Source organism: Dryobates pubescens, assembly GCF_014839835.1.
Source record: "Dryobates pubescens isolate bDryPub1 chromosome Z unlocalized genomic scaffold, bDryPub1.pri SUPER_Z_unloc_1, whole genome shotgun sequence".
NCBI lineage: Eukaryota > Metazoa > Chordata > Aves > Piciformes > Picidae > Dryobates > Dryobates pubescens.
The window spans coordinates 158,783-181,675 of record NW_026530690.1 but is presented as its reverse complement, the minus strand read 5'-3'; the positions used below and the strand labels follow the sequence as shown (position 1 = coordinate 181,675).

Sequence of the window (22,893 nt, the reverse complement as noted above, 5' to 3'; positions counted from 1 at the left end):
CCAATTGAGTTAGCTGTGGTTTCTTTGTGTGTGTGGGAGAACTGAACTTTCTCTCACCTGGCCAAGCTGTCAGCCCCTGGCTTGGACAGCAGCACTCTGAGCCGAGTTAGGAACTGGCTGGAAGCTGAGCCCAGAGAGTGGTGGTGAATGGTGCCACATCCAGCTGGCGGCCAGGCACTGGTGGTGTCTCCTAGGGATCAGTGCTGGGCCCCAGCCTGTTCAATATCTTGATTGATGATCTGGATGAGGGCATCGAGTCCATCAGCAGTAAATTTGCAGATGACACCAAGCTGGGCGCAGGAGTTGATCTGCTGGAGGCTAGAGAGGCTCTGCAGAGGGACCTGGACAGGCTGGGCAGATGGGCAGAGGCCAAGGGCAGGAGATTGAACACATCCAAGTGCCAGGTTCTGCACTTTGGCCACAGCAACCCCAGGCAGTGCTACAGGCTGGGGTCAGAGTGGCTGAGAGCCACTGAGAGTGGAAGAGCTGAGGGCTGAGGCCCTTGGTGCCATGGTTGAGTTGATCAGATGGTGCTGGGTGAGAGGCTGGACTCAGTGAGCTCTGAGGTCTTTTCCAGCCTGGTTAATTCTGTACTCTGTGTGTGTCACAGGGGAACCCACAGCTGTGCTGGCTGTTGTTAGGTAAAGTCCTCTCCTCCAAACAAGCCTCCAAGGCTGAGCGTCTCGTTTTTTGCCTGGTTCACCTGCCACCCAGCTCGTCTCTCACTCGGACCTGGCCCTCGGTGCCAGCTGCCCGGGCCTCAAACCCAGACACCCGGCCTTCCCCTCTCACAGCAGGCAAGCCAAGGCCCTGCGCGGCTCCCTGGCGCGGCCCGCAGCGGGCCGAGGGCACACCTCCCTCCTCTGCCCAAGGCCACAGGCCTCAGCGCAGGGCGGGAAGCGGCGGCGCGCGCGGCAGCGCGGCCGGGCCCCAGGCACGCGCGCCGGGCCGGGCCGAGCCGGGCCGCAGCCCGTGGCGCAGCTCGGCGTGTCCTTCCGGGCGGCAGCACCGCCCCGGCGGGCCGTGCCTCGCCGCCGCTGGGGAAGGAGGAGCGGGGCGATGTCGGAGCCGGTGCGGAGCACGCCGGCGCCGCTGCCCCTCAGCCACTTGGCCGAACCGCTGTTCCGGAGGCTCAGTGAGCTGCTGGACCGGGCAGCACCCGGAAAGGGCTGGCGGGACCTGGCACAGCGAGCGGGGAGCCGCGGCAGGGTCCGGCTGAGGTGAGGACGGGCCGCGGTAGGGACGGCGGAGGGTCTCGGCGAGGGCTGCGCCGGGGAACCGCGGGGCCCGGGTGGCGGAAGGGCCGGATGAAGGCTGAGGTGCCATCTTGGGGTCGGAGGTCCAGGCCGGGGTCGCTTCCGGCACTGCCCTGGGGCCGCGCTGTAGCCCACCGGCTGGCGAGAGCTGGCGGTGTGTGGCCGACCGGCAGGGTCGGTCCTGAGGGCTGTGGTGGGCAGCGAGGATGGGTCAGCGTCGGCCTCCCGGTAAAGCTCGTACTCGTTGCTCTGCGGCGCTTCCACCCGAGTCCGCGGTGAGCCATCCTGCCGAGCCCGTCCCTGCAGAGCCGGCGGGACCCACCCTGCGCTGAGGCGGGCGGTGGGGAGGGCACGTCGCCCGGCTCCAGGCGCTGTTTGCCGAGTCCCATGTGAGGGCTTTCAGCGAAGAAGTAACGGTGCAGGCAGCGTCGTTTGGTGCTTAGCCCCTGGTGCTTCCCACAGCGGAGTGTGGCAGCAGTGCCCTAGGCAGGGAACGACTTCTCTGGCAGGTCCCTGGAGCTTCTCTCGTGGCGTTCGTTTTCTTCAGCTCTTTCTGCCTAGGTCACATTCTCTAGATGGCTTCCTGATCGCTTTACTTCCTGTGGCTTTTCAAGGTTTTGCTGAGGGTGGCATCTCCAGCCTGGGCATTTCAAGTGCGGCCCTGAGGGTGCACTGTGGGCTTATGTCCTGTCGCTGGCAGGAGCGTTTATGAACACAGAAAGCTAGACCCCGAGGACTACAGCCTCTGAGGGGCCTGTGGCTGCCTGCTTCTCGGTGTGTTACCCGGTAACGTGGGCTGTGATGAGTGAAAATACCTGCCCTCTGGGTTTGCGTGTCACTCATTTAATGAAACACTGAATAACCTTTTTGGTGGGAATGCAAAAACTTGCACTCCCTTTCTATAGCTGCGTGCGTTCCTTATCTGTGTTATTTTCATCTGCCGGGACTGAAAGTGCACAAAGACTTAAAGCCAAACTGAAAACTATTTGTGTTTGTACCTGGAGAGGAACTTAGTGGAGGAGTTAAATGCACTGTGGCAGTAGAAGCTGCAGCAGTCACTTCAACAGCTAATCTGAAATCAAAGTCTTCCGGGACTTTCAAGTTAGATTCCGACTCACCCGTGACTGTTTCTGCTTTAGGCACCTGAAAATGAAGTGTGCTGTGCTGCTTTTTCTGCCGAGACGTCGTGAAGTGAACATTAGAAGATTTTGTAATGTGTTTGCTCAGGATTGTTAGGTGCAAGCATCTCCTTGGAGCATACAACTCGCTAATGCCACTGTCTGTCTGTGGAGGTGTCACTGTATGACTTCCGTAGTCCTGAAGCTTGAAGGAAATACTGCAGCTGTGTCCCAGTCAGCTGGGAATTTCCCAGCTCATTACTTTTTTTCTCAATATTTTTGTTTGTCTACAAGCATTTTTTAACTGACTTCTTTCTGAGGAAAAAGACTAAGGTCTATGCCCTGTCTTTCTCACATTATTTTACAGCCCTCTGGATTTAGAGCAGTGCTCCCTCAAAGTGCTGGAGCCTAAGGGAAGTCCCAGCTGGAGCCTCCTGAAGCTGCTGGGAGATCGAGGTTGCACTGTGGTGGAGCTTGTGGAGTTCTTGCAGGCCCTGGAGCACACAGAGGCTCTCCGATGCCTTAGCTATCCAGGTCAGTTCTGGTTTGTGTCTCTTTTACACCAGAAACACAGAAGTATCTGTTTTCTACAGTAAGTAAAAACATTTTTAGTGTTTAAGTTCTGGTAATTGGTATTCTTGTGATTCCCAGAGTAATTGCCTCATATTGTTCTGAGATTAAAAGTAAGGCAAGTAGATAAGTAGGCTTAATGTACTGTAAAGTTGGGCTTGGCTGCTGTCTCTCCCTCTGCTGCCTCAGGCTCTCTATCCAACTTTGCCTTTGGGAGATGCACACAGAATCAGTGCTGGAGCTGGACAGACAAGCAGTGCTGCCAGCCAGCTGCTTGAGCTCAGCTTGCCTTAGCTGCAGCCAGGACTGGCACTGCCCCCAGGTCAGAAAGTGAAAGTAATGCAGAGGGTTAATTGATTGAAGCAGCAGCCAGCACGGAGCGGGGCCTGCCGGTGCTCCCGGCACTGCCTGCCAGCCATGCAGCTCCAGTTCATCAGTCCTGGGTGCCAAAGCTGGAGCTGCAGGTCTCTGCACTGACACCATCACACAGCAGAGCTGCAGCAGAAGCTCAGCCAGGTCTCAAGTGGACAATTCTTACCAAGCAGGCGTCCCCAGCTGGGCTGGAGGGAAAGGAGCGGAGCCTGGCGCCCGCCGCTGCCGGCTCCAGAGGCTCAGCCCTGCACAGAGATGCTCCTCTGCGGGGGCTGCAGCCTAACCCCGGCTGTCTGCCCTGCAGGAGCCATGCAGCATGGCTTGGGCAGAGAGCTGAGGAGCACAGGCATGGCTGTTGAGCATGGCCTCCCTATGGCTCGGCAGCATCCCCAGGGGCATCCGCTTCCCTCTGAGCATTGCAGTGAAGGAGGCGAAGGTCTTGGCTCGGGTGCTGCAGCCTTCAGGAGCTGTTGGGCAGCGCTGTGGGTTTGTTGTTGTAGCCTTGCTTGGTTAGTGGGAACCCAGCCAGGGCCCTCTGATCTTCACAAGGTTCCTCCTCCAGCTGCTTGGCAGCCAGCTGCAGAGGTTCATTGCCTTGGTCGTGAGCGCCTTGGCCTTGCTCCTGCGGGCAGTACAGCAGCTGGCATTCCTCGCCCACGGGCAGCTGGGCACTCACCCTGCATAGCTGCCCTGTTCTTTGGACAGTGTGAGGGAAGAAGCCACGGCCTGTAAGCCATAGTTAAAATGTTGCACTGGATAATGAGGGTGCATCTCAGAGCCGCTGCTCAGCCGTGGATCTACTTCAGCACCTTTATGGTAGAGGTGAATTGTTGCAAGCCAGGACGTGGCTGTTTGAGGCGACACACAGAGAATCCTGGAGTCCCAGAGCCAGTGTCTCTCGGGCGGGAGCAGCAAAGGATTTATGAGTGTATTGGATGGCAGAAACTTCCTTTGCTTAAAGGACAATTTAAATGCAAATCTAAAGGGTGGAATTGTATTTGTGAGTAACTTCCCTATGTGCAAATTCTTTCCTAAAGGTATAGAGGTTACTGTCCAGCCAGACTCTCAAGCAGTGCTCTCTGGTCAGGTTGTCAAGCTGTGTTGCTGGGCAGCAGGACACCCATTTGTGCATTACCAGTGGTTCAAGCAGGATAAAGAGGTAATAGTTGGTGTTAAAAATGCAGCAGGTTTGGGCTTAAGTTGCTATTAGGGCTGACGTTCTAGCTCATTTCTTGTATCTTTCTAAAAGTGTATCTAGATCATCCCAAATCGTGGCTTAAAAACCACAATTGCAGTCATTCCTGCTCATTTCAGTTAAAATACAGAGGTGGTGAGAAACTGTTTTTCTGTGAATTAAAATTCCAGCTTCCTGGTAATAGCTGAGTGTATCTTAAGACTGGAGCAGAATGAAACACACACACGCTGGTCAGAATAGTGCTTAAGAAATTACTCAGAGTTCTTTGAGGAGAAAGGTAAAAGTTAGTAGTTTCAGGAAGAGTTTTTCAAGAGGACTGTCTTTAAAAGGGGCCACTGAATTGTTGTTGGAAGAAAGCCAGGCCCTGAGCTCTGGCAGAGGCTGCTCCTGCGGGAGTTTGGAGCGAAGGAGCCGAGGCTGGTGCTGTGGGTGTTGAAATGAGTAGCCTGAAGCCGGTTCGGGTCAACCCCACTGAGCGTCGGCATTTCTTGGTCCACCTGCGGCTCAGGTTCCCCACGGCAATTCTCCGGAGCTGGTCCTGAGTCCAGTGGCCGTCCGTGATTCCGGCTTCTACATCTGCCGGGTCAGCAGGGACTCCTCCTTTGCCTTCAGTCGCTGGGCACGGCTGGATGTGTGTGATCCCCAGGGTGCGCCTCCCGGTGAGTGGCAGAAACACGCTCCCCTGAGAGCCTTCGTCCCGCCGGGCGGTGGGGAGTGGAAAGAGAGTCTCCTGCGCTGTGAGGAGCCTGGGCTGGCGTTTGGCGGGTAGTGCAGTGGAGATCTCCCTTCCAGTCACCCTTGCAGATCGCAGTAGATTCTCCCAGTCTGAGAGAGGTGCCAGACAGGAAAGATAAATTGGACAAGGCCCAGCAGAAAGGAAATTCTTTGTCAGAACAAAAAGAATTGGCCTAAAGATCAGCAAGATAGAAATCAGCTGTGCTGTCATCAGACTGTGAGTACTTCTTTGGCTTGTGTCAGCAGTCAAAGGTGTTTTCCACTGCATCCTGCACGTGAAAGGAGAGAGAAGCGGAACCAGTCTTCCCATGGAAGAGCAGAAGCTGTTGCACTGTCATTTCAGAGCTGACCTTTTTGCATCTTGGCCTCAGACGTATTAGCCCCTTATCTTAGCTGTTGCTATTCATTTCTAGCTCACTCTTAAAGGACAGGTAGCTGAATTTCCTTGCTCTTAGAAGAGTCTGTTGTAGCTGCAGGAAGGTGTGGCCGTGTGTTGTCAATTCTTCTTAGTCTATGTGCAGTGAAGATTGTCTCACCCTTTCCTTTCTTCCTCTCTTTCAAGGGAGCTCAGTGGCTTGGCCTGAAAACAAGTTGCAGATTTGTATTCAGCCTCAGCCACAAACCCTGACAGTGGGGGATGCCCTGGTACTAGAATGTGGAGCTGCTGGAAACCCAATTCCACATTACCAGTGGTTCAGAAATGGATTTGCTTTGGAAAATGAGGGCAAAAATGTCTACATGGTAAGTTGCTGTGAAGTGCCAGCCTTGGGGACTAATATCTAACCACCTTTAACTTATCACTTAGAGCTTGCTTGGAGAAAATCAGCTTCTCCATAGGGTTGGAATCTCTTACAGAAGAGCTGGCTGTGAGCTATTCTCCTGCTCTGTGGCTTCCCAAACTTCTGAGGCTTTCAGGATCACAGTTTTAGTCCCAAGCGTGTTTCAGGTGGCAATGATGGGAAGTAAGGCTTTGGATTGTGACACCGCCATGACAAAGATTGCCAGTAAGAGAGCGAGGTTCTCTTTTTGCCCTGCATTGCAAAGTGCTCTGGTTTGTAGTGTGGGGTGTCCCTGCCCATGGCAGGGGGGTTGGAACTAGATGATCCTTGTGGTCCCTTCCAACCCTGACTGATACTATGATAAGCTGGTGCATGCAGCACCTGAGGCATATTAAGCCTGTGAGGTGGACTTGCATTCTTTCTTCAGGTCTGGAAAGCGTTCCAGAGCACACATACTGTCCAGCTTGCTGAAGCGCTGAGGGTACCAGCAGCTTTGGGATTCGGTCTGGCTTTTTTGTTTCTCTGCCATGTGGGCTCCAATGAAACTGGTGCAGGTATTTCTGGGGGTCTGGCAGGATGACTGTGGTGCTGCTTGCCTAGGTACCATCTGCTGATGTGGAACACCAGGGGACATACTGGTGTCGCGTATTCAATGAGCAGGAGGAGCAGGACAGCCAGAAGATAGAAGTCATCATAGGTAAAGAGTTTTTTCTTGCAGCCAATGGAATTTTAGAGCATTGTCAGTTGCCCAGTGCTTTGGGTCTTTATGGTAACCAGCGCAGAAACACTACCACCCTTGGGCATTGCTGCCCCTTGCATGGATGTAATGTTGCAAGCTGATCTTTTTGGGTTCTTGACTTCAAAGAATGCCATTTTAAGCCTTGCTGGGGATAAGGACTACCTGACAGGGAGGCCTTCAGCAGTCAGCATGGGTGAGATTATTCACAGCGAGCAGGAAAGACTGCTGAATGTGCATGCCTGCATTTGCAGCCAAGAGAAGAGTGTCCAGGTACAGCTGGGAGTGCTGTTGCCGAAGCCTTCTGTCTTTCCTGTCCCAAGAGACAGCGGAGTTCAGTACTCCTGAGCTTGGGTAACAATTACTACACAGCGTTGTAGTCAGCGCTGATTTGTACTGCAAAGACATGAGCCAGGATGCAGAGATGCTTGGCAGTGACCTTCGTCTTCCAGTTTCTGTGCCAGCTCTCATAACTCAGAGCCCTTTTCTTCCCATTTCTCCCCTCTTAAAACACAAGGAAGGAAAGCTGTGGCGGTGGAGTGCGCAGAAGGTAAAGTCAACCCTCAGCTGTGAATCAGTTTTTAAACACTAATGACGGGGATGATGGATTGTTGAGCACGCTGCTGAAAAGCCTGTGTGGGTTCAGAGCTGTGGTCTATTTTAAACACTGATGGGTGATGCAACCTTCCTTCTGCATGTGCCTCTCTCTTCTTTGCCTCTGCACCATGATCTAGAGCACCAGGGAGAAAACACAGGCTGCATTCTTCTTCTAGAGTATTCGGAGTTGTCGGATTCTTGCCCTGCTTTTGTGCCCTTTACTTAGAGAAATGTCAGGATCTGGAGATTTCTTTGGCTGGGCTCAGGAGGCACCATCCTGACAAGAAAGGCTGAACCAGGTTTAGGAGCCTGGGCAGCCTTGGAGAGCTGGACAGAGCTAGTTCCACTGTCAGCTCTGTGTCCGCGAGAGACATTCCCAGCAGCCTGATTAGGATGGTTTCTGTCCCCAGTTGTGTTGCTGCAGCGTGGAGGAAGAAGTGTGTTGATACCATCCCTTGCTTCACGAGCACCTCAAATGTTTACATCGCAGGGCATTAGGTACAAAGATGGAAGGCTGCTTGCAGCAGCAGCATCCCCCTGCTTACCTCCCTACCAACAAAGGGAAAACCAAATGCACTGCAAAGTTGGGTGAATGCCTCTCTGCCCCGTTTTTTCATGAAACTGGAGAATTTCCTTGGAGCTAAACTCTGAGAGATCAGTTCTCCCACAGACAGTTTCCAGTGTTCTCAGAGTAAAGAGGTGAAACCTGTGGTAGCCGAGAATGCTTGAACGTGGCACCTGAGGTCTTTCTGAGTAGATGTGGCTTTACAAAGTGAGATTTCTTGCTCAGGAAGTTGGGGCTTCAGCAACCTTTCAAACCTCTATTTTTTCCAAATGGGCTCTGGTTCATTCCAGCTGCTTTTGCATGCCTGTGGGGCTGAGGTTGTGTTTCTCCTCTGCTGTCAGCTCTGCTCTAGCATAACGTGCAGCTCAGCATAGGGGTGTGGGATTCTCTCTTCTCTGCATGTCAGCATGAAAGGGCAGACTTCCAGAAGTGCAAAGCAAAAAGTGCTTTAGAGAGAGAGTGCTGTCTGTTAATGGCATGATAGTGAATGATTTTTGACTTGATTAAACTGATTTTGCTGGTATCATCTCTTCACAGGTGACCTAAGCGATCTTCCAAATCCAGGTGAGTGTTCAGTTCTGAAAGTGTTAACCCCACATCCTCCCTTGCTGTCACACATTACTGACTCCTAGCTGGGTTATAGTATATAATTTGCAGTGTTTGGACTCACTTGCAACTGGGGGTTTATTAGGGGCAGATGCCATGTTAGGAGCAGCCCAGCTTTCCGCTTCCAGTAAATTGAAGCAGATAATGAATCACAGGGTTGCAGTTATCTTTGTAAAACCACACAGCTGCTCTTCTCTGCTGCTTGTACAAATGCAGAAGGGAGTTAGCTTTTGTTCTCTTGTCTGTGGCTTCTTTGAGCTCTTAAGTTTTAGGGTGCTGCAGCTTTCTTGGGTGGTTAAGGGTCAAAGGTGTGAGGTGTACTGCTGTATTGCTTAAGTTTCAGCTGGAGCAGCTAGTGTCATCTGAGGCATGTTTGAGGTTTGTGCCTTAGGCATCTGTATGTTTTACTGCAAGCATTTATTTCTCCAGTTATAGAACTAGCCATTCAGATCCTATGAGGCTATATTTGCTGCCACCACATCACCCCAAAACACCACCCAAACCAAACATAAAAGAGCACTTTTCTTGTCTCAAACTTGTAACATTTGAGGCCAAGCAGTTCCAACAGACTGCACAGGTCACTTTCTGATGTGGGCAGCTGTGACTGCAGTTACTGACAGCCTGCTCTTTCAATCTCTTCCAAGCAGACCTGCAAGAAGAGTCAAGTCACAGACCTGTAGGTAAGTTGATGAGTAGCTGTAATGAGCAGATGTGTTTCATATCTAGGAGAGAGGTTTTGCCGCTTCTGAATAGAGCTGCTTCTGCCACAGCTCCGGTGAGTAGCTGCAGGAGGGAGGCTGCTGTGTGCTGTCAGTCAGTTACACGGCTTGAGTGCCCTTTCAGTAGTAAAGCATGGTGAGGACACCCCTATTTTTAGTGACTCGAAGCATCTACAACTCCTCTGTTTCAGCTTACTGTTTCAGATTCCTCTGGCTGTGACCTTAGCCAGTATGTTACACCAGTACTTCAAATCCTTGGAGAGCTGGAGACAGTGGAGCTGGGATGATGTGATAGGAAGGGCTGGGGGTCTGTCCCTGCAAGCTCAGCTCTTCCTGTGCAGTGTGTGGGTGCTTTGGTCCTGAGCTGGAGCCCGTCCAGACAGATGTGTAGCGTAAGCGTCTCGTCCTGGGGATTTTGACTTGCCTTCTTGCAGTGGCCTGGTGCTCAGGCACCTTCTTTAGTCAGTGCTGAACCGGGTGGAAAGGCTGCTGGCCTCTGGCAGCATTTTGCCGCTCTCGGGCTCATCAGTGTGAGAGGGAACATCAGGTGCTTCCCCAGGCCTGGCTCATCTTTTCTACATGAACTAGAAAGCTTGTGCTTTTACAAGTGTGCTTCAGTGACAGTGTGCCACTGTGACTCAGTCTCTGCTGTTCAAAATAGTTTAGGCTGGTCAAGACCTTGGAGGTTTTCCAGCTGCAAAAATGTTGAAAACCTCTTGTCTGAAGGAGATAAAATGTTAGACCTTGAAACTACAGGCAGAGATTCTCCTCTGGATCTCCCTGTGCAGGACTGCTGACTCTGAAGCAGCTTTGGGGCATTCACAGGATTGCCACCAGAGCTGTGGGACAGTAATTGCCCTTGGAGGGGAGGAGGAGCAAACAAGGAAGTGCTTTGCTTTGAACCAGCTCCTTTCTGTAACCTACTGTGCATTTTTTGGATAAAAGACAGGCTAGAAGTCTCTGAAGCATTTCTCTGGCTGTGCCTTTTTCTTCTTTGGTTGCTGCTACGTTTGCTTGTGAGAGAATCATTTCGAACCAAAATCAGAAGGAGCATCTCAAACTCTGAGGACATCAGGACCCTTCCCTCTGAATGATGTGGTTTTGTTTGCCCTTGTGCCTTTGCAGCCACAGACAAGGTAGCTCTGTTAATAGGAAACATGAGCTACTGGAATCACCCCCAACTGAAGGCTCCGATGGTGGATGTCTATGACCTGACCAACCTGCTAAGGCAGCTGGATTTCAAAGTTGTCTCTTTGCTGGATCTCACTGCGTCTGAGATGCGAAATGCAGTGAGTGAATTTTTACTTCTGCTGGACAAAGGAGTATATGGTAAGAATGTGTGATGATAGTCCTTCTGAAGTAGGTCTGGTTTGGGGTGTATCAAGTACCCCTGCCAGCTCACTATGGGATAGCGAGCCAAACTCCCGGGAGGGAATGGGAAAAGGCAGCTGAAAACACTCCCCAGCACATCCTTTGACTCCAGGTGGTAGCATTTCTGTATTCTTAGGACACAGAAAATGTTTGGCATTTTTTCTTTAACCACTTCTAAACCTGCAGTGCACCTTTGTTGGCTAACAAAGTAGTAGCAGAGAAGTTGAACTGTAACTGCAGTGTGCAAGACTCCATGTAGCCTTGGGCAGCACTCTTAAACACCTCTTAAGCACCTTCTTCATAATCTGCTCTTCTGTGCTCCTCCCCGCTTCCCCAGGCTGCAAGGTAATGATGTGGGCTGGGGCTGGCTGGTCCCACTCTGCTGGGTTGTCTTTCTGTTGGGGAATGGCTCAGCATGGAATGTGTTCTGGGCTTGCTGCTGAATCCTGCCATTTATCTCCTGTCTTTCTGCTGGATGTCTGGATTTCCATCCTTCTTGTCTCTGGGAGGGGTGCTCTGCTCTCTCTGTCCTCGCTTACCAGCTCTGCCTTGGCAGTGAGCTGCACTCCAGTACCAGGTGGGTTGGGCTGGAGAGGAGTGGGATGTGGCACAAAGTGTCTCTTGTGTAAACTAACAGGGCAGTACAGAACTTGGAGGAGAACATTGTGCTGTAGACTTGGGGCATGACACAACAGATACGCTGCAATATTTTTTGTCCTCTTCCTTTCTCCCAGGGATAAGTAGAAATCCTTGTTTTGAATTGCTGGTTCCTCTCAGTTGCTGTGATACTGGCCTGGCAATCAGAGCTGTTCGTGATGTCCTTGTCAGGGCGTGAGAGTTGTGCAGACCTGGGCTTCCAGCTCAAAAAGGGAACTGGAAAAGGTTCTGTAAAAGGAAGTTGTAATTCTCTAGCGTCTGCATAGGGAAAAGCACTGACTGAGAGCTTGGTGAGCTGAGGACTACAGGCTCTGGCTTTCTGGTGGTGTCACTGGGCTGTGAGATGTTGCACTGAGATGGTCTGGGCAGAAATCAGGTACAGCTGTTGTCTCAGCTCTGTGGAAGGGCTGAATAGAGAGCACAAAATTCATTCTTTCAGTGTCGGCACATTAGATGCAAAGCTCAGTAGTGGATATGCTGCTGAAGCAGGCAGCAGCCTTCTTTGTTTTCCTTAATTCTTCAGATGTGGAAATAACAGCCAAAAAATCCAAGGCTTTGTCTCTAGGTTGCAGCTTCACTTTAATGATAGCACCGCAGTGTCTCATCAGTGTTGGTTTGTTGCAGGGGGACAAGGCACGCATGCTACAAGAAGCATTTCATCCATGTCTCTTTTTTCCCTCAGAAGTTTTTGTTCCCTGGGTCATGCACCCACTCCTCCTTGTCACAGAGGGTTAATGAGAATGGGAAGCTCTCCTCTCCTAGCCACCTGGGTCTGGCACGCGGCGCTGCCACTGAAGCACACAGACTCTTGGATCTTTACTCGTGTGTTGGGATTCCTCGTCTTGCCCAGACCTGATTTTAAGGGAGAAAGCACAAGACAGAACGGTTGGCTGTGCTGCCTGGGGCTGGCCATGGCCACCCTGATGCATGGAGGAAAAGCCTTCATGTCTTGTGCAGGAAAGGCTTGGAGTGTGAGAGAAGTTCCTCCGTGAGCTTGAGTTTGCTGCCGCCTGCAAGCAGCAGACATTTCTGTCGTGTTCCTGGAAGCTAAGATGGCAGAAACCACTCCAGAACTGAGTTAGAGCAGAGACCAAACAGTGCTGCCAGTTCTCAGTTTAAATGGCAGAATTCTGACACTAACTCCCACCTGAGAAAACCTTTTGTTTTCATTCTTCTTTCAGGACACAGGGTCAGATTGTTCCTCAGTGTGACATTTTTAACGGCGTGCTACCTGATGCTCTGGCGGTGCAGAGCTGGCCCAGCTGACACTTGGGCATTCATGTCAGAGCCAGAACTTGCATGGCATTCGGGGGCTGGAACTCAGTGATCTTTAGGTCCCTTCCACTCCAAACTATGGCACGATTCTAGGATTTCAGGGCTAATTATGGCATTGCAGTAGACTTCCCGACAGCAGTTTTCTTTCTTTGTTCCCAGGGGAGGAGATGCACCTTGCACCTTTGAGTGAGCTGTTAGATTCTTGCACCTTCTCCATTCTTCTCTGCCCCTGTTGACTTGAGTTTAGAAAAGCACTGAAAGGCTTTACCGAGCTTCTCACCGTCACCATACAACAGCCCTTAGAAGGCATCTTTTTGCCAGTGTATTTCTCCAGCAAGTTGGTGTTTGAGAGGTGTGCAGACCGTTCCTTCAGCAGTGTTGGGCAGTAGCTGCTTCGCTGTGTTCTTGCTGGAGAGTGGCTGTTCGTGGCACAGAGCGCATAAAAGAAGCTGTCGGGGTGCAAATAGATAGCGATTTATTGCCTTTTCAGTCAGCGTAACTCCAAACAGGAGAGGCACAGTGGCTGCTTCTGTTCAGTCCTCGTTTTACATGTTCATGGTGCCCAGTATGAGGTGGCAGAATTCCTTCTCACTGCCAGGAAAGTGACATTTCAGATACTGTTCCTTAAGAGCAGGAGTAATAAACATAGTGATGTCTCTGCTAATGTCTTAGTCTGTGTTGTTCTAAATGTAGGGTGCAATTAGTGCTCTATTCCACAAAGATTAAAGGCTTAGACCTGAACATTTAAAGGCGGAAAACAGTTAGGCTGCTCTGTTAAAAACGAGTCAACAGAGAGGGAGAGAAAGCAAGAGAGGGGCAGACACCACTCCAGTGCTGACGCCCGTGAGGAACTTGAGCCTACTTAAAGTTGTTGTGTCAGAGTGTCTGATGAGGCCCTCCAAACATGTTTACTTTGCTTACTCTGGGAATGCAGAGATTTGTTTTCTGCTCTTGAGCGCCACGTGTTAACTGTTGCAGGTGCTCATCAAAGCAGCACAGCCCAGTTATCTGCCAAGAGTATGAAAAAGGTGGTTGTTATTCTGAGCTTGTTCACTGAGGGTATGTATGCTCGGGGCTGTACATCCAAAGGCTGGTTTATTTCAGCCAGTCCAGTTACTTCTCTGGCAAGCATTCATACACCTAACCTCAAACACACCTCTGATTCAAGTACAGACCCAAACTCTGTGGAAATCAAATTTAAGAGTTTGCTTTTAATTAGGGAGCTGGATGGATTCCTGCACTCGGTTCTTAATTTCAGCCAGTCTCAGGTAACCACTGGAGTCTTACCAATAGCCCAGTGGTGCCTTTATTTGTTCAGGGGTTTGGTCACACACTCTGGATTCTGTGCCATGAACGATGAGGCTGCTGCCGTTTTCCAAGGCTCTGGCAGATGAGTAAGGCACAGGCACCTTGTTCAAGTGCAGCCTTGCATCCTGCAGTTACCTTGTGTGCCCTTGCTGGCTGCCGGTCCTGGCTCTGCACGGTTCCCAACGACAGCCATTGAGCGCTGGTGGTTGAATGAAGCGGTTTGCAAGGTCTTGGCATAGCTGTTAATGATTGAGAGCTTACAAGTGAAAAACCCAAAGGCTTTATGTGAAGGGCTATGGTTGTCTCTTGCTATGCCTTTACAGAAAGGGCAGGGCTCTGTGAGAGAGCTACTTCCGCTTCTTGTAGCTGCCTGCAGTGCAAAGGTAAAACCACCTGGCACTGCCACCTGCACCAGCTGGTTTCAGGGCAGATGGCATCAGCGTGCTGGGCTTGGGCTGCTGTTCCTGAATGCTCAAGTTTTGTAGTAGCAGAAATGTCGCAGCTATTTTTAGTGAGAACAGAGCTGGAAGTCTCCAGCTGCATAAATTGTCCTACCTCTGCTGGCTTTTATTCGGCTGCAGCACTAGACACTAACCGAAGTGTGTGTGTGACCCTTAGGCTGCTTCTGTAGACACATAAACATTCTTAGAAGATGGAACTTCCTGTAGAGCAGTGCTGGGAACAGACTGCAGGAGCATTCCATCCAATCATGCAAGCTTCTGCTAGCTGCAGTCTGTGGCAGGGAAGGTTATTCATGCTGAGATCATCTTAATGTAAATTGACATGCCATTGTGATTTGCCATCTTTATTCACAGGAGTAAACCCTAAGCCCCAGTTGCAGTGCCTGTCTTCAGAGTGAAAAGCTTTTGTTAACTCTCTGCTAGGTTCTCTTTAAACCAAGCTGCTGCCTGTTTTCCTGAAGATTCTAAATGGTAAGGTATCATAGTATCAGTCAGGGTTGGAAGGGACCACAAGGATCATCTAGTTCCACCCCCCCCTGCCATGGGCAGGCACACCCCACACTAGATCAGGCTGGCCTCATGCAGCCTGGGCTTAAACACCTCCAGGGATGGGGCCTCAACCACCTCCCCGGACAACCCATTCCAGGGCTTCACCACTCTCATGGTGAACAACTTCCTCCTCACCTCCAGCCTGGATCTCCCCACCTCCAGCTTCATTCCATTCCCCCTAGTCCTATCACTGCCTGAGATCCTGAGCAGTCCCTCCCCAGCCTTCCCGGAGGCCCCCAGACTGCTGTGTATTGACACGTGAGGGACGTGTCTGTAGGAGAATCCTTCCTGTCTAGGCAAGCACGCCAAGAATTTGCTTGTGCAGTAGACCCCCAAGAGGCTTGAGTCTAACTGCAAAGATATGTAGGTCCAGTTAGGGAATGTGCTCTGGAGTCCTACCAGAAATGAGCACAGAATAATCTTTTCTTCTTCCCCCCCTGCCTCACTCTAAATGTAAAGATATTTATTAGCTCTTCCTGGAAACAATCCCCAACAAAACACATAGAGAAACAGAAACTGTGACTGTACAGAGGAAGCAGCAGATCTGAAAACTTGCAAAATGCCTTCCTAGAGCAGCAAGGTTTTTCTCTCCTTTTTGTGTTTCTGTCTTTGCCCTAGTTAAAAGTACCTTCAAGGATTGCCAGTGATTTATGGTAAAGACAGAATTTTAAAAGGACAATCATTTTCAAGGTGATAGCATCTCTTACTCGAGAGAAGAAAACCAGCAAAACCAAAACCCCAGCAAACCAAAGCCAACCAAAACCCAACAAGCTGCAAACAAATCCATCCAAACTTCTCAGCCTGAGTTTCTTTTTCCTCATAAAATTCTGCACTGACTCACTGCTGCTCGAAGCGTTGTAATTGCGCTTGTGTTTATGGTTGGCACACTTCCCTCTTCGTGTCTCTGAGTTGTATATCATACATAACAGGTTATTTCCAGTAGAGGTCACAGCCAAAGCAATTTAAGAGTCCTAGCTTTGTGTGTCTGATGCTAACATCTCCTTAATTCCATGGCATGAATGACGGGGCTTTGTTCCCTTCACTGGGCTTTTTCATGAGTTGTGCCTGTGTGTTGTGATGTTAACGCGGTCCCTGCCCTCCTGCCTGCCCTTGTCTGCCAGCAGGTATATTGATTAGAAGTACTGCTTGGAGTAGCTGGAATGATCAGCCTCTGCCCCAGGCAGCGTGGCCGTAGTGCCTGAGGCTCGTGACCATGCTAAAGAGTAGACCTGCTGCAGTGTGCTCTGAGCTTTGTTCTCACTCGTGTGCTTTGCTCTCTCAGGTTTACTGTACTATGCTGGCCATGGCTATGAGAACTATGGGAACAGTTTCATGGTTCCTATTGATGCTCCAAATCCCTACCGATCTGCCAACTGCCTGTGTGTGCAGAACATCCTCAGACAGATGCAGGAGAGGGAGACAGGACTGAATGTGTTCCTCCTGGATATGTGTCGGAGAAGGTACCGCCCCCGGGACTGGCAGTGGGTGTTGGAGGGATGGGTTTTGCTCAGCCATGGAGGGGAGGGGGTCACTGCTGCACCTTTGGGAACCAGCTGGGAAGTTCAGTTTGTTCACCTAAGAAACAGATTAAAACTGAGCCTATTTTAAAAATTGAATAAAAAGTCTTGAACAGCCCCTTTGAGAGAACAGCTTGGGGTCCAGAGAGAAAGCTGGGCTGCCTTCCTCCGTCCAGGCTGAGAATGCACTGCACTGAACGTTTCACAGCCTGCCTGTGGGTGCCCTTAAAGTCAACAAGATTCATTCAGAGACTTGCTTTGGCTTTAGATAGAAATGTAAAACTGGTGATCAGACTTTCTGTTTCCATGGCTGGCTGCTTGCCTCTTGTTTGCAGTGACATTCTTTTCCTGTCATTTAAAAGCTGGAAAGAATTAGTCTTACTAGAAAAAATGGAAAACTGGGCATCTTAAAGAAGAAAAATGACCCTTTCCCCTTGCATCGTTAACTATTGTCATCATTACAGGGAGGAAGGACCAACCATATGATCAAAGGTATCTTAGTTTGACAGCAGTGCTTATTTCAGAACTTTTAAGAGGCACAGATCCTGTGGACTGCTCTTATGCTGAGGATGTTGCATCTTTATTTAGAGCTTAAAAATTAACTGTTTTACAGACTGGTTGAAGTTGAAAGGACCTCTGGGTTCATCTGCACTATTTTCTTTCCATGTTAAGAGACCACTATGCCTGATTAGACTCTCACCTGACATCAGCTCTTTAGTCAGTACTTCTGCAGGCTGGTCTCTAAGGCGCGTTTTAGAGCAGAAAATTGCTTGTGCTTTAGTGTCTGTAGAGCCTCCAAAGCTGGCTGCCGAGGACATGCCAGTGACCCAGCTCAGCTGCACAGCCTGCTGTGCAAGCTCCATAAGCTTGATGGTGACTATGCAGACAGCAGGGGTCTGAAAAAGCCCAAAATGTGCATGCAGCCTCTGTTCTAACCTAACCCAACCCGGCTGATTTCCGGCGGTCGTTCTCCAAGGGACTGGTTCGTGCGGCCTGCCCTCGGCTGGGTAATGCTGATGCCTGGCTGCCTCTGTGCTGTCCGAGTGAGGAGTGTGGAGGATGCTGATTTGTGTCTTGCAGCGCAGATGTAGGAGAGAGGGAAAAAATGCCTGTTTGGTGCTTTGCCCAACTGCAGAGCTTGTTACCACTAGCTTTCAAATGCCTCTTTTCCCTTTTCCCCCCCTTTTTGTTTCCCTTTATTGCAGAAATGAATATGATGACACAGTCCTTATCTCGGATGTGCTGAAGGTTACGGCCAACGTTGTTTTCGGATACGCGACGTAAGGAAATTGTTCTCCTGCCTTGTCGCAGAGGTTTTGCAGCCAGAAGGGACTGTTGAGTCTATATAGCTAACCTCTTACAGAAAAGCACTCACTGTGATGTGACAGTGCCAGTAATTTACACCCTTATCTCTGTCCTTCTTGCATCTTTTTCACTTTGCTGTGTGACTCACGGCACAGTCCAGGCGACAGTGGAGATGCGCATGTGATGGTTCTGGTATCAAATGTTCCTGCTCGCACCAGTGAGACCTGCTGGACAGAGTTCCTGACCTTTTCCTCATGGCTACTTGTAGGAGTGCTCTACTCATCTGAGTATTGCTTATTAAAGATCAAAAGACCACAGGGAAGGAAAAAAGGAAATTTTACTGCTGGAGCTGTAATGTTCTATTCGTCTGTGCTGATGGGGAAGGAAGTTTGTCCTGCATGCTCCTCACGGTGCCTACTGCACTGAGAGCTTGTCCTGAAGGTCAAGCGCTGTGGAGCAGGTGCTGAACACTAACCTGTGTGCTGCACTTTTGTTGGTCATGTGGCTCCTGTCAATGCCAGTTAAATTTCTAGAAAGAATGGTGTTAGGAATATAACCTTGAATCATTGGACAGGTAGCCTCTGTGCTTCTTACCCTAGGGGTAAATAATGGAGTTACAACTGCAAGAGACTATTTGAAGAGGTTGCTTAAGCAGAAGGCTAAATAACCTTTATGAGTTTTCAAGTCAAGTGCAAGCTGTTGAAGTCGGAAAAAGCTTTGACACATTCTCCTGTGGGAAATTTAAACTTCTCACATCAACACTTTGACATCAGCTCTGGTCTGGGTCTTGACTGTAACCGAAATTTTCCCAGGGCGAGTTGCTTGCAGATGAGCATGGAGAGAAGGGCAGCCTTGGGTCCCGCCTGGGTTTCAAACTGGAGAATTTCTTCCCCCAGTTTCCACTGTAACTTTGCTCCTTTTGTCCTCATGCTGATCTTAATCATGCAGATGTTTGTGTGTTTCCCCTGCCCGCTGTTGATGCCGTAGGTGCCAAGGAGCGGAGGCTTTTGAGATTCAGCGGCCAGGGCTGGCCAACGGAATCTTCATGAAGTTCTTGAAGCACCGTCTGTTAGAAGACAAGAAGATTACAGTGCTCCTTGATCAGGTTGCAGAAGGTGAACTGCAGCTTGCTGCACTAACAGGCTGCTCAGCCTGCATTACTTAACCCTTCTCTACTTTCATCTCCTCCTTCTCATGGTGAATGTTAGTTCTTTCTTGTTGCATTTTGTAGCAGCTTCATTGGGCCAGGTTCCTCTGTCTGCGGTGCATACCTGCACTAAACCTTCACATTTTGCCCTACTTTGTCAACCTGTTCGAAGCAGCAGTAGGAGGGGGACAGACTCCTGTTGGCATTCTGCAGTGGTCACAGACCAATCAGTCTTTCAGCTTCCATAAGAAGTTCTCACCCTTTTTCTCCTCTCATAATTTTTGTCATTGTTTTTGGGTGTTCTGAAGTGGGTCGGTATTCTCTGAGATGTGTCTCTGCTCTTCCCCCCCACCTCCCTGTCCCCAGAGGAATATGTCACAGTTCTGCCAGCACCCCTTTTCCCTGCACTTCTCCATTGTCCTGTACAATACAGCTGGCTCTCACTGCTTCATCTGAGCTGCCAGGTTAGTGTCACATGCTGTAGGGGTTCTGACATGTGACCTATTACTTGTTTCATTTTTGATCTCCATGTGGGGAGAGAGATGGATTTGTCAGGCAGCGTGGCAGCCGCTGTTGTCAGTGTGGGCAAGTACTGGGTGCTAGTGAGCACGCTGGTGCACTGATGGCACTTGAAAATGTTCCAGAGGAGCATTCACGTTAAAGGTCTTCCAGGTAAACAGCCTTCCTGATTTCAGTTCTTGATCAACTCATAAATGGAGATGTTCCAGGCATTTTTGAATGCCCTTAGCAGGCCATGGGTGTTGCCTTTCTGCACACAGCAAAACTCTCTGAAAATGCCACCCCTGAATATAAGAATTAAAATGAACAGAGAGAGCCCCTAATAAACTGGAGTGAATTTGAACTGCAGGCTGGTTAAAGTTGGGCAGGAGCTCTGGCACTGCTTAAATGGCTTTTGCAAGGCCCGTGAGCAGGCCGAGAGGGATGCTGCAGGTGTGTTGCGTGCTGGTCGAGCCTGCAGGGGGCGAAGGTCTGAGCAGTGGATGCTCCGAAATGCAAGGTTTTTATGGATGCACCTTCTCTTTAGATATGGGCAAGTGCCACTTCACCGAAGGCAAGCAAGCGTTGGAGATCCGCAGCAGTCTGTCCGAGAAAAGGGCTTTAACTGACCCCATTCAGCAGGCCCTGTCTCCTGCAGGGTCTCTGGCACGGAACCTCCAGTGGGCCAAAGCTCACGGTACGGTACAGCCTTCTTCTGGATGGTCCTGCTGGCACGATGGGAAGGGGAGAGGGAAGAGGGCAGGAGGAGCAGCTCTAGAGCTCGGAAAAGTTCAGGATTTAAAAAAGGCAAAAATGCTGCCTTCTGGTTAGAATGTACCCATGTGCTGGTTTGGCTGGAACGTGATGAGGTGGTGTTTCCCCGCAGAGCTCCCAGAGAGCAGGTACCTGGAGTTCAGCTGTGGTGTTCGGATTCAGCTGGGCTTTGCAGCCGAGTTTTCCAACGTCATGGTCATCTACATGCGAATAGTAAAGAAGCCACCCGAAGTAGCAGTTTGCAGAGCCTACATCACAGACTTTGCCCTTGTAAGTGCTTCCTGGTGGGCCCCTGGTGATCTCCCACCGCTGAAGCTAGAAGTTGTCCGCTCTGCCCATCCTCTGTCACCAGCTGGGTCTAACCCGTTGTGTCTGTGCAAACACGTGCATGCTTATTGTACAGTGCCTCTTTTTAGCAGATACATAAATACATCAAGGTGAACCTGGCCTGATCTTTTTCCAAAGGCTCCTTTGTTTTTCATTGTCTGGTATCATGTATTGTTCTATTTAATTCCAGGAGTCAGTAGCTCCTCTGTGAGCTAAGGACATAGCTGCCCTAAGAACCTTGAGGGTTCTGTGCACCTGGGTGGTCCTCTGTGGTTCCATTGGTCTTACTCAGCTGATCACAGTAAGAGTAAAATAGAAAGTTCTTTGGGGACAAAATACCTCTTTTTTGGGTGATGTCTGTGAAAGAGGATATGGGGCAGAAATCTTGTGTAGACAGGGCAAACCCGTGATGCTTTACGAATAAAACACTCGAGGTAATGTGCACAATACCTGAATTTTTAGCCCACAGAATTGGTGTTAATTGTACTGTACTTCATAGACATGAGGTTAAAAAAGGAGCAGCCCTGAAGCAAGCCCAGCTAGTTTGACAGGAAGGGTGACCTGCTCAGATGTAAGCCCTTCTGCCCGTGGCTAACAGTGTCCAGCAGCTTTTGCGAGTGCTCCGAGGCTGTTTTCATTCCCTTTGAGAAGGACTTTATACAAAGGCTGAGAATTATTTCATGATCCACGAATTCTGCACCTTCAAGTTGTCATTTCTTTCTTGCTTCAGGACCTGGATGTGGATCCTAAAGAGGCCAATAAGGGAACTCCTGAGGAAACAGGAAGCTATTTGTTATCGAAGGACCTCCCCAAGCACTGCCTCTACACCAGGCTGAGCTCGCTGCAAAAGCTGAAGGTTAATACACTTTGCTCCTCACACGCTTCTCCAGATGATTTGGATTAAGCAGGTTGCCTTGCAGCCGTGTACTGTGGGCATAGCAAGGGCCACGTTCTTGGGAGGGCAAAATGGCTAGTAGCACAGTTTAGTGACTTTGATTTCTTTGCTGAGAAATAGGAGCCAGGGAATTGCTGCAAGCCTGATGTCATCCTGCAAGGCACTTTGTTTTAATAGACCCATACAGAACTTTGGCAAGGTGCTTACTGTTATGAAATTCATCTGTCTGCACGCTGTGAGGATGTGCCAAGCCCTGTGGCACAAGAAGAAAATAGCCTGAGGCAGAGCTGCATCTCACAGGGTGATTAGGAGGAGATGTGAAGAGAATCACAGAATGGCAGGGGTTGGAAGGAACCTCTGGTCTTTACACGTCTTCTTCCATTCCAAGCTGTGCTCCTGGGCATGTTTCAGCATGCTGTGGCACCGTTAAGTTTATCTCTGCATCTTTGTCGCATGACATCACCTGCTGTCTCTTCTCCAGTGCTTTTGACAGCCGGTGTAATCCAAGTGCTTCTAGAAATAACATCAGGTGAGCAGGTATGAACCAAAAGAGGTCCTCAGTAAGCAAGTCTTGCCTAATAGGTGTCTTTAGCTCCTAGAGAAGTAGACTGTGCCTCTTGGAGTGTTTCCTCTGTTGTTTGTTTGGAGAGGAAGTGTAACTTTTTGGTTTTCCCTCTCCCTGCTGTTTCCCCTTTTGCAGGAACACTTGATCTTCACTGTTTGCTTGCACTACGAGTATTCAGGAATAGAGGATACGCTGGATGAGAGGAAGGAGGTTGATGTTGGGAAGCCCCTTATTGCTAAATTAGGCCTTCATCACGGATTCAAAACCGCTGACTGTCGCCAGAGCTGCTGCACAGCTGATAAGCCTTGTCCTAATCAAATGGAAACGAGTTCAGTGACAAATGAATACTGCATCCTTAGTCACTGCCGACCTACCTCCTGCCCAGGATTTTACCATCCACACCCCATTTGCTCAGACAGCATCAGACAACCAGAGGCATGTTCTTGCAACGGGACTTCAAAGACACTAGCTTCCAGACATGAAGTACAGAGTTACTCTCCCCCTGCGGAAGGGAGTAACGTACCAGTAGAGACCACTGACGACACTGCCGAACTGGAATTTCTTCTCTCTGACCGCCTCAGGTTCTCCAAGCAGCAGCAGCTGTGATGTGTGTTCAGAGCAGACCCCGAGCGTGGGACTTTCCACGCCGCTTATCCGGCTTCTGGAGTCTGGGGCCTCAGGAGAGGGGGACTGGAGAGTCTAGAGACGGTACTGGGAATGAGGTGGCGATGAAAATTCTTCGGCTCTGAGAGGTCAAACTGCACCAGACTGATACATTTAGGATGGAAAAAGGCATGATTTTTATTTTGTTCTCCTACCAGTTGACTTTGATACAGGGAAGAGCCTGAACTCCTCAGGGTTCCCTCTTGCATTCTCTGGCAGCCACGCGGAGGCAGTTGTGCAGTGCTGGGCAGAAGCTGCGTATCTCTGTTAGGAGATGAGTGCAGTAAAAACCTGTCTGTGACGTCAGGAGTTTCTCCTGAGATAGTAAAGCCC

At 50.2% G+C, this 22,893-nt stretch overlaps 1 protein-coding gene across 1 annotated transcript; it reads left to right on the top strand.

Moving 5' to 3' along the window:
- The first annotated feature begins 1,017 nt into the window (after nt 1-1,017).
- MALT1 (MALT1 paracaspase) lies at nt 1,018-22,587 on the top strand. The gene is made up of 17 exons (XM_054179268.1): nt 1,018-1,220; nt 2,742-2,908; nt 4,354-4,475; nt 5,020-5,170; nt 5,809-5,987; nt 6,626-6,722; nt 7,279-7,311; nt 8,461-8,487; nt 9,174-9,209; nt 10,374-10,577; nt 16,152-16,329; nt 17,592-17,666; nt 18,679-18,806; nt 19,884-20,033; nt 20,223-20,380; nt 21,168-21,293; nt 22,033-22,587. Exons 1-17 carry the CDS (start codon nt 1,060-1,062, stop codon nt 22,501-22,503), a joined length of 2,463 nt encoding a protein of 820 aa, XP_054035243.1. The 5' UTR covers nt 1,018-1,059; the 3' UTR covers nt 22,504-22,587.
- The last annotated feature ends 306 nt before the right edge of the window (nt 22,588-22,893 follow it).

Bases quoted from the DNA above. Each gene is read 5' to 3' on its own strand.
- MALT1 (XM_054179268.1), top strand. From the start codon at position 1,060: ATGTCGGAGCCGGTGCGGAGCACGCCGGCGCCGCTGCCCCTCAGCCAC. The intron at 7,312-8,460 runs GTAAAGTCAACC...ATCTCTTCACAG, and splicing joins GGCGGTGGAGTGCGCAGAAG to GTGACCTAAGCGATCTTCCA. The intron at 18,807-19,883 runs GTGAACTGCAGC...CCTTCTCTTTAG, and splicing joins CCTTGATCAGGTTGCAGAAG to ATATGGGCAAGTGCCACTTC.